General features: G+C 48.4%; 1 protein-coding gene across 1 annotated transcript; it reads right to left on the reverse strand.

Moving 5' to 3' along the window:
- Window positions 1-7,977: 7,977 nt before the first annotated feature.
- Window positions 7,978-9,138, reverse strand: LOC123425261 (transcription repressor OFP1-like). Its single transcript, XM_045108939.1, has one exon. The coding sequence runs from the start codon at window positions 8,833-8,835 to the stop codon at window positions 7,978-7,980; it is 858 nt and encodes a 285-aa protein (XP_044964874.1). The 5' UTR covers window positions 8,836-9,138.
- Between the last annotated feature and the right edge of the window lie 1,207 nt (window positions 9,139-10,345).

Below are 10,345 nucleotides of genomic sequence, written 5' to 3' on the forward strand. Positions count from 1 at the left end.
CAAATCTCATTGAATTACACCGGAACCAATTCCGACATGGAGCATTATCATCTACTAGATTGTAAAAATGTGATATTAATTTCTTACTTATTGCACCCAATCCAAATCGTGAAAACCTAGCCGCCAGAGCAACCAACCAAGAGTAAGTAGTAGGCGCCCCAAGACTTTGGAATCACTGGATTCCTTCACCTTCGTTGGCTGCTCCTTTCGTGCCAGGAGGCATGGGAACCCCATATCCTTGTTCCATGTGTGTTAAGTAGTCTAGATGTCTTAGTTAGGATTTTGGTTGTCCATGGCTTCGGCTCCGTCAATGAAAATGGCGAGTAAGTCACCTCTGGATCTTCCATCGAAGCGGCAGTTCTTCCGAGTATCGGTATTTGATCTGGTAGGTTGTGTCTATGCCATCGGGTCCTTCGAATCTAGTTGGGCGTCTCATTTCCCCCTACTCTTTGAGATGGTGGTCTCGCGGGCAGGCATCATGGTTGATGGTGAAAGATCGACCCTTAGTGTATGTTTGCTAGAGTGCATGGAGGGTGCATGAGCTCAACTGTTTCCTTCTCGACCCACTTTTGAGTGTTTGGTAGCCTGCATGGAGCCCCCTTAGCAAACAGCCGTTTACTCGTCAGCATGCATGAACGAAGTAAGCAACAATGTATTTAAAAAAATGTTCAAAACTTCTAAAAAAAATTTAATTTTTAGAAAATATTCAGGATACCAAAAATTATCCAGATTTGTTTTAAAAAATACCACTTTTTAAAAAATGTTATTTTTTCAATAAATATCCAGATTTACAAAATTTGTTAAAATTTTCAAAAATGTACAAACTTGAAAAAAATCAAATTTTGAAAAACTGTTTGGATTTTTTAAATTTTTATTTCCCAAAAAATATTCAGATTTTCAAAATTTCTTTAACTTTTTTAAAAAGTTCTAACTAAAGAAACTTTAGAATTTCTAAAATGTTTAAATTTTCAAATATATATATTATTCCCATGTTTCAAAAATTTGTTGACATTTTTAAAATGTTTTGTTGACTTATTTGAAAATAAAGGTTGCTACAGTATCAACCAACATGTCTAAACAGATGCAAGCTACCAAACAGGTTCTCAACTTAACACATCTCGGCACATACAACACTACCAAACAACACCAAATATATGTGTTCAGCGTGTCTACAGTTAGCATGTATGAGAGAAAAACAACCATGCTAGGTTGGGAATGCTACCAAACACACCCTTAGGGATCGATTTTTGCAGCTGGGACGAGGTTGTGACATCTTTTCTTCCCTTGAGTGTGTCCGGATGTTGTATTTGGTGGTAGTAGAAGTGCTGTTGTTGAGAGGAGTTGATCGATGTGGCGGGATCTTTGTTTTTCCTTTCTTTTTATTTTATTCTTTGGTTGTGTGCATCTTAAATGTCTTTATGACGTCTTATAGATGCAGAGGCCCGTGTAATTGATATCTTCGCGATATTAATATATTCTTTATAAAAATATAAAAACCCCTCCCCTAAGAATTAAATAGAAACATAACAAAATAAAGTGGTGTTCTCGAAGAAGCTAAAGAAGGAACTAATAAGAAGTTGCTTTTATTTAGCATTAAAATTGTCTCAATATCACTCCAAAGTTGCTCAAACAAAATTGTCGGAACCTATTCATATGGGATCTAGTTTTGATCTACTCATCACGACAAACACAATGATGAAAACGAATTTGAAACTCGATGCTAGAGTAAAAAATTACGGATTTTTAAAAAGTTTGAAGCTACAAATAAATGCATACATGCGGAATCAAAGATGGATGCGCTCGAAATTGTTAATGCACTTTTATGTATTTAGTCACAAAATAAGGGGTGTTCCGGAATAAACTAACTAAAGCCAGAAATTGCCAAAAGTGAAGAAGGAACGGTGGATCTATCTTAGCAAAATAACAAGGACAACTGTATGCGATCCCCGAAACGTTTTTCTAGGGTTTCGAGTGGAACGGCGGCGCTTGGGCGATTCTCTCCTCCGAGGCGCGATCTGAAGTTCTCGACCGCGTCCTTCTTCGCCCGACCTTGTGTCTCGTGGAAGGGGTCGGCGGTGATGGCTAGCTCGTCAACGAATGCTGCGAAAGAGAAGGAGGGGATGGAGAAGATGATGGAGAAGATGAATCTGACGAATAGGGAAAGTGTAAAACTTGTGATTGATGATGAGGAGGAGATGCAAAGGGGGACCGATCATGGGAGTGGTTGGGAAGGTGTTGAACAGGAGGGTTCTGCATGTAAACACCATTGAGGAGGCGCTACGTCCGGCCTGGGGCAATGTGCGAGGACTATCCTTTAGCCCTGCAGGGGATAACCTCTTCCTGGAAAGGTTCGAAGGCAAGAGGGAGAGAGACAGGATTTTCGAAGGGGGGCCGTGGATGGTTGGAAAACATGTAGTGGTACTGGAAATCTTTGATGCTAGGGCACGGCCTTCTGATCTGAAGTTTGAGATGATGCAAATTTGGGCTCGGGTAATCAATCTACCCTTTAACCTAAGATGCCCCCCATGGCCGGAGAGAATTGCTAAACTAGTCAGGAAGGTTATGAGGGTGGATGTAGATGCGAAGGGATTTTCTTTTGGGGAAGCGCTGAGAGCAAGGGTCTGGATCAATGTGAATGAACCCCTAATGAGAGGGTTCGACTGGAATCGACAAAGACTAAAGAAGTGGTATGTTATGATATCCAATATGAAGCTTTGCCCTATTTCTGCTTCTCGTGTGGTTGTCTTGGGCATGCAGATCTTTATTGCCCTACTCCGGCAGGGAGAGATGCTAATGGCCGACTTCCATATGGAGAAAACTTGAGAATACCTACTCGCAAGAAGAGTTGGGGCAATATGCCCATGAGGGGTGGAAGGAACCCGGCGGCTGGTCGGGAGGAAGAAAAGGGGGAAGAAGAAGAAGTAGTAGAGAAAGGAGAAGAAGTGACCTCTCCAAACAAGGCTACTAATGGCCGAGTGCAAGCAACAGTATATCAGTTTAATGCTAGAGGTGGTGGTTCAGGGAGAGGTGCTCCTTTTCAGAGGGGGCGTAACCACACTAATGGAAAGAACCAAGTCTACATAAGGGTGAATATGGACGTCCATCAGGGAGATGTGGTGGGGAGGAAACAGACTCAGCTCATGCTAGTTGATCAGGAGACGCTGAACAAAAAAAGAGCAAATGAAGAAGAGCTATCGAGTGTGTCACAAACAGATAGCAGGGACTCGAAGAAGAAGAAAGCAGAAGGGGAAATTGACACAGCGATTTTGGCGGAGGCTGCTGATCAGCCCCGCCAGGACCAATGATTTGCTTCGTTTGGAACTGTCGCGGGCTTGGGAACCCGGAGACAGTTCGTGAACTCCACCATTTGGTGAGAGTGGATGCGCCCGCCTTGGTTTTTGTTGCTGAAACAAAGATCGAGGGCTCGAAAGTTGCAGACTTAACAACGCGATTGGGTTTTGCTGGATGTGTGCCCGTAAGCAGTGTCGGTTTAAGTGGCGGTTAGGCCTTATTTTGGTCACATGAGGTGGACGTGAAACTGAATAACTACTCTGTTCAACATATTGACGTAGAAGTGCAGAATGTGGGTTTGGACCGAAATACATGGCGGTTTACTGGTTTCTATGCTAAAGCTCGCCGTAGCGAGAGATCCCAGAGTTGGGATCGCCTCAGGCTGTTAAACACACAAAGTTCCTTGTTGTGGTTGTGTGGTGGAGATTTTAATGAGATAGTCAACAACTCCGAGTACTTTGGTACACATGACAGAACTGAGTGTCAAATGGCAGGTTTTCGCGAAGCAATAGATGATTGTGATCTCCATGATCTAGGGTTTAATGGGACCCCGTTCACGTGGGACAATCGGAGAGATGGAGCAGCAAATGTGAAAGTCAGACTGGACATGTATCTGGCCAATCCAACGTTTTTGTCTATGTATGAAGCAACAAGAGTGCGCCATATACCTTCACCAAGGTCGGATCACTGTATAGTGTCGGCCAAAATTAAACATGGGCATGCTGATGAGAGAAGGGGAATGCGTCGTTTTATATATGAAGATGCATGGCATCGGGAAGAATCGTACACATCCGTGGTGGAGAGTGGCTAGGAGCATGGGGAGGGATCTCTCTCCCTCATGGGCCTCCAAACCAGATTACATCATATGCAAAGCCATCTAACCGACTGGAAAGAGAAGAAGTTTGGTGATGTGAGAAGAAAACTGAAGAAGGTGAGGAAGGACTTTGAGCAGGAAAAGAGCAAATCCTTATACCGTGGATCCTCTCAGCGGGAGAAGGAGCTGGCTAAACAGCTGAATGAGCTACTGTTGAGGGAGGAGATCATGGCACGCCAAAGATCCAGAGTGAACTGGTTGCGTGCTGGCGATCGAAATACCGAGTTTTTCCATGCATAGTCTAAAGCTAGACGGGTGCGCAACAAAATCACAGCCTTGGTGGATGCGCAAGGCCAACTATGTGAAAGCAAGGAGGCAATACATGAGGAGATACAATAGTTTTATACTAACCTCTATACTGCACAGGAAGAACTGGTGACGGAGGAGGTATTGCACCACGTTCCGGCTAAGGTAACTTTGCAGATGAATGAGAGGCTCACTAGGGTGTTTCAAGCCGAGGAGATCCGTACAGCTTTATTTGGCATGGCTCCTTCGAAAGCACCGAGAGAGGATGGCTTTAATGCTGGTTTCTATCAGAGGCACTGGGGGTTGATCGGTGATGATGTTACAAAGGCAGTGCTCAATTTCTTAAATGGGGGCCACATGCCTGAGGTGGTAAATAGGACAGTGATTGTCCTTATTCCAAAGGTTAAAAATCCTCAAAACATTACTCAATACAGACCTATATCCTTGTGTAATGTTATTTATAAACTTTGCTCCAAGGTTTTGGCTAATCGTCTTCGTGAGATTCTTGATGAGATCATTTCCGAAGAACAAAGTGCCTTTGTACCAGGACGACTCATAACTGATAATATTCTTACAGCTTATGAGTGTATCCATGCGACGAAGAGGAAGAAAGGAAAGCAGGGGTGGTGTGCTGTTAAAATAGATATGATGAAAACATATGACCGTGTGGAGTGGGACTATCTACAAGGGATCATGTGCCAACTGGGCTTCTGCGAAGAATGGATATCTATAGTGATGAAATGTGTCAATTCAGTCTCCTGCCAGGTGAAAGTGAATGGAGAGCTACTACCAAGCTTCAATCCAATGCGTGGGTTGAGACAAGGGGACCCAATCTCTCCTTATTTGTTTCTACTATGTGGAGAAGGCCTGTCATGCATGCTAAAGAACTATGATGGAGGATGGATTGATAGAGGTATCCGGGCAGGCCAGAGATCTCCATGGGTATCACATTTGCTTTTTGCAGATGATTGTTTGGTGTTTATGAAAGCACATAGTAGGAGTGGTGTTTATGAAAGCACATAGTAGGAGTGCAACTCGACTGAATGAAATCCTAAATGCATACAGTATTGGTTAAGGCCAAAGTGTTAATAAGCATAAGAGCTCAGTGTTCTTTAGCCCAAAGTGTGGGGCCTCAACAAAACACGGGGTACGTAATGTACTGCAAATACAGAGAGAAGCCCTAACAGAGAAGTATCTTGATTTGCCGACTGCAACAGGGAAGATTACAGAGCAGAATTTTGAACATATAGTCGAATCAGCAAGATCTAGTGTTCAGGGGTGGAGTTTTAGAAAAGCGTCATGTGCTGGGAGAGAAGTGCATCTCAAATCTGTGATCCAAGCTTTGCCGGCCTTCTCTATGAGTTGCTTTAAAATCACTAAAGGCTTGTGCCGTAAGTTGATGACAGTAATGTCCAAATATTGGTGGGCGGGATCTCTAGATAAGAAAGGTATGCACTGGCAAGCATGGTCGAACATGGCGACTCCAAAGTCGAAGGGAGGAATCGGTTTCCGCGATCTGGAGCTGTTCAATGATGCCTTGTTGGCAAAGCAAGCATGGAGACTGTTGAATTACCCAGAGACATTGTGTTCAAGGGTGTTGAGAGGGAGATATTATGCGGAAGGTAACTTCTTGCAGGCCGGATGCCCTGCCAATTCATCTCGTACTTGGCGAGCAATCATACAGGGGCGTGATGTGCTTAAGAAAGGGCTGATCCGCAGAGTAGGCGATGGACGAACTACTGAGATTTGGCACGATCAATGAATCGATGGATCACCATCAATGAGGCCAATCTGCAGGATGTCTGAAGAACCGGTGCAGCTTGTTTCTGACCTGCTGCATGGAGACAGTGGTGAATGGAACATAGTGATACTCCAACGTTTGTTCCTTCGGTCGGATGTCGATGCAATTCTGAATATGCCAAGACCAAGGACTGTCGCAGCTGATTTTTGGGCATGGGCTTGGGATCGATCGGGTTCATTCTCGGTCAGGTCGGCCTACAAGGAGTTGAAACAACAACAAAGTGAGACACAAGGCGGGCCGAGTAGCTCGTCAGGTGATGAGGAAACATGGAAACACTTATGGAAGCTGAATGTGCAACCAAAAATACGGGTTTTCTGGTGGAGGGTGATCAAGGGATTTTTACCTGCGAGGGCGAAACTCGTCAGGAGACATGTAGGAGACGTTGCTACATGCGTATTGTGTGGCAATGCTGATGAAACATTGTTCCATACATTGGTTACTTGCAATCAGGCGGCACAATTCTGGGTGGAAACACTACGGTTTTTTGGGGTAAAACTCCCAAGGTTATACCAAGCGACATGGACAAGGGACCTGTTGGACCCAAGTTTCATCGCTAAGGAGGAGGCAGCGGTGATAATCTCTGTTATGTGGACTATTTGGGGCAACCGTAACAAATATACACACGGTGAGACAATGTTTGAGCCTCTTAGATCGATGGAGATCATCCAGGAGCATATAAGATCACTTTATATTCCTGCCAAGCAGCAAACTATCCAAAAGAGAAGTGATTTCTGGATGACACCAGATGTGGGTGTGATAAAGATTAACTCCGATGCGGCAATTGATGCAGTGGGTGGACGAGCAGGTACGGGAGTTGTTGCCAGGGATCATGAAGGAAGATTCATTGCGGGAAGGTATAGCCCATATGCTGGTCTTACTGACCCATACGTAAGTGAAGCCTTGGGATGTAGAGATGCTATGTTACTTGCTAAGGAGAGACGGTGGCCGATCATTGAGGTCTTATCAGATTGCAAAACAGTGGTAGATGACTGGAATGGAGGCAGGGACCGATCAAGTTGTGGTCCAATCTTTAAAGAGATGTCCTCATATCTCTCGTGTTTCCAGGGATTCGAATTAAAATTTAGTGGAAGAGAAGCAAATGAAGTAGCTCATGTGCTTGCAAAAAAAGGGCTCTCCATTGAGATGCATATTGTAACCTTTGATGTTATCCCTGACTTTCTGAATGCGGCTGTGCATTCAGATTATGTACGGTCTTTGAATAAATAAATTGCGTGAGGGCCGTATTTCAAAAAGGAAAAAGAAAAAAGAAGGAACTATGCCACGCACGCTAGCAAGGTAGTACTATCAGTAAAACTTAACCGAATTTTTGTACATGTGCATGTCACTCCATATATGCTTCCCCAGTTATACCCACTCCGTACCCCACCTAGCATCAACAGAGCAGCAGCAACAAGAGGAAAAACCCAATCCGAAAAGGCGTTGTTCCAGCAAGAACAAATCCTGACGCAGGTAGGCCTACTCCTATCTGTAAAGACCACACACCATCCATCGATTTCGCTGGAGAACGACCGGAACCAGAGCAGCGCACGCACCCCGTCCCCGTGACGCGCGCGCGTGCGCTCGGCGTCGACCCCTTCAGCTTTGCAGCAACCGTGCGATCGAGCACACGCACGGCGGCCATGGTGATTCGCGCCAAGAAAAGCTCACGAACGGACCACGCATGTCACCGGTTCGCCGCCGCCGTTTTCATACTGCTGTACATACACGGGCACACGTGGTGCGTAAGCTCGTAGCTTTATTTAGCTTAGCTTAGCGAGCCAGCCCCTGCGACGGCGGCGGCGGCCTGTGCTTGAAGGCGGCGGTGCGGGTGGGCGCGCGCGTCGTCGAGCCAGGCGCGCCGGAAGGCGGCGACGATGGCGCGGTGGTGCTCGGCGGCGTTGAGGGCGAGGTAGCACGCGAGCAGCTCCTCGAGGCCCCGGGGCGAGGCGCGCACCTCGTCGTTGGCCGCGATCATCTCCGCCATGCTCGCCAGGAAGTCCTCCTCCGGGTCCGCCGACTCCTTCACCACCAGCAGGGTCTCCTGCAGCCACCGCCGCCGCCGCCGCCTGGCGCGGCGCCTCCCCGGCATGGCGGTGGCCGTCGCCGCGGGCTGCGCGTCCACCGGCTTACTCCCCTTCCGCCCGCCGCTCGGCTTCGCGTGTACCCGCGGCCGCCGCCGCCGCGCCCTGGCCGTCGGCGACGCGCTGCTGCTGCCCGAGGCCTCCCCCTCCCCGTCCGCCTTCTTGCCGGCGGCCGGTTTGGTGAGGATCGGCCGCAGCTTGAGCTCCGGCATCGCGTTGAGCCCGTCGAACCGGTCGGCCGCGGCCCGCGACACGGTGACCACGTCGAAGACGATGTCGGTCTCCCGCGGGCTGCGCGGGAACTGCGTGTCCCGGCGCTTGGGTGGGATCCCCTTGACAGCCCCCCGCTCGCCGCTGGGGACATAGTAGGACGCCCTGTTCGGGGTGCACGGAGGCGGCACCGGCACCCCCCGCGACGACGCCACCGACGACGTCGGCGTTGTCTCCACCGTCGCCGGGGCACGATCGCTTCCGGGGGGCTCGCCGGCGTCGCCTCCTCGCCCGCGCCGCAGCTTGTAGAACCAGGAGCCCGGCGGCGGCATCGATCGCGTCACACCTCCTGAATTCTCGCTCTAGCTAGCTCTCCTCTCCTCTCTGCCTTGTGTCGTTGCACTTGCTGCAGAGTGGAGCAGGGTACAGTGGGGAGGTAGGCCGGGGGAAGAATGTGGAGTGAGCTGCCGAGGGTGCACTTTTTATGGCGCGAAAGGTTGGCGCGGGTGGCAGTCGACAGACACAAAGCCGCGGTGGAAAAGCGCGATCGCCGCCACATAACAATCTGTCATGCATGCACGTCTATCTGTTCCCGTGGGGAGCCCGTCCGATTAGTAGGATACCCCGAAAAACACTTACACCTCATGCTAAATCTGTTTTTCATTCTATATTCAGATTTGAGTTGCATATACAGTTTTGAACTTGTGACAAACAGAGACCGTCAAGTATCAAGTGTGCAATTATTTTAATTTACAGTGCCACGGACTCTGAGTGTAATTGAGCATGCAACATACAAGGTCACCAAAAGTCAAAACGTTTGATTTGAATTCGACAGACACCAGTCAGTGTGTAGGCAGGGGACTGATCATCAAACATCAAAGACCGGGGCCGGACCATGCCGCGTTCAGTGATCCAGGGCAGGGCAGGGCAGGGGAGGGCCATCTCTCCAGCTTTTTTCACAACAAGCCTGCAGCGAGTAGTGATTATTGTCTCTACCCACAGCTCAAACGGGCCATGCATCTTTCCCTGCAGCTAATCGCGCTGCACATGAGTTTCACAGGAGGTTAGATAGGAGTGTGAACCAAGTTACTAGTTCATGAGTTAGAGGCAGGTATGATTCAGTGCCTGCAGCTGCAGGGGGACACGACATGACCGCTTCCAAAAGTCCAGGCTTTGGTCCACCACGCATCAGTGCGCGGGCTCGCTTTGCTGTGGTCTGGTTTGGTCCTGGTGTGGGGCAATTACTAATTAGTTAGCCGCGCTGTGCACGATCTTGTTTAGAGATCGCACAGCTAGCTAGGGAGTAGTACTTGCTAGTGCTGCAGCCAGTCATCTAGGAGTACTTGGAATTCTAGATGCCCCGCGCAGTTGCCCCTGCAGCTTCGCTCCATCGCATCCTGGTCACTATAGTCTATAAAACGCGGATTTGAGCGTGCAGCGTGGCATCAAGGAAAGGAACCACTGCGCCTTTCTCTCCGGTGTCCACTGCAAAAACAGTCCAGTTCAAGGCACAAATGGACTAGACCGATGGAGGTTAAGTCTAACTAAGTCAGTGGTCGATCGCCACGGGGGAGCTAGCACGCTGACGAACCGTTCAGTGTAAGTATCTATCTATGATCGCGCTCGATCATGATTTCGCGGCGCGTCTTGTTGCCGGACGACCGGGCTGATCTCGTCGCTGGATTCATCCTGCCAGTGGTTGCGGGGACACTAGCTACGAGAGACTAGACGGACGGCCAGCCCAGTACAGTCCAGTCCAGTCCACCGGTGCTAGCTAGCTGCTGCTGGCACCAAGTTTAGTATAGCATGCCAAAACTGCCACTGTAATCGCGGAATCGCGGG

This window comes from Hordeum vulgare, chromosome 2H, assembly GCF_904849725.1.
Source record: "Hordeum vulgare subsp. vulgare chromosome 2H, MorexV3_pseudomolecules_assembly, whole genome shotgun sequence".
Taxonomy (NCBI): Eukaryota; Viridiplantae; Streptophyta; class Magnoliopsida; order Poales; family Poaceae; genus Hordeum; species Hordeum vulgare.

What these genes read in the sequence shown, in the direction of transcription:
- LOC123425261 (XM_045108939.1), bottom strand. Translation starts at nt 8,835, where the DNA reads ATGCCGCCGCCGGGCTCCTGGTTCTACAAGCTGCGGCGCGGGCGAGGA.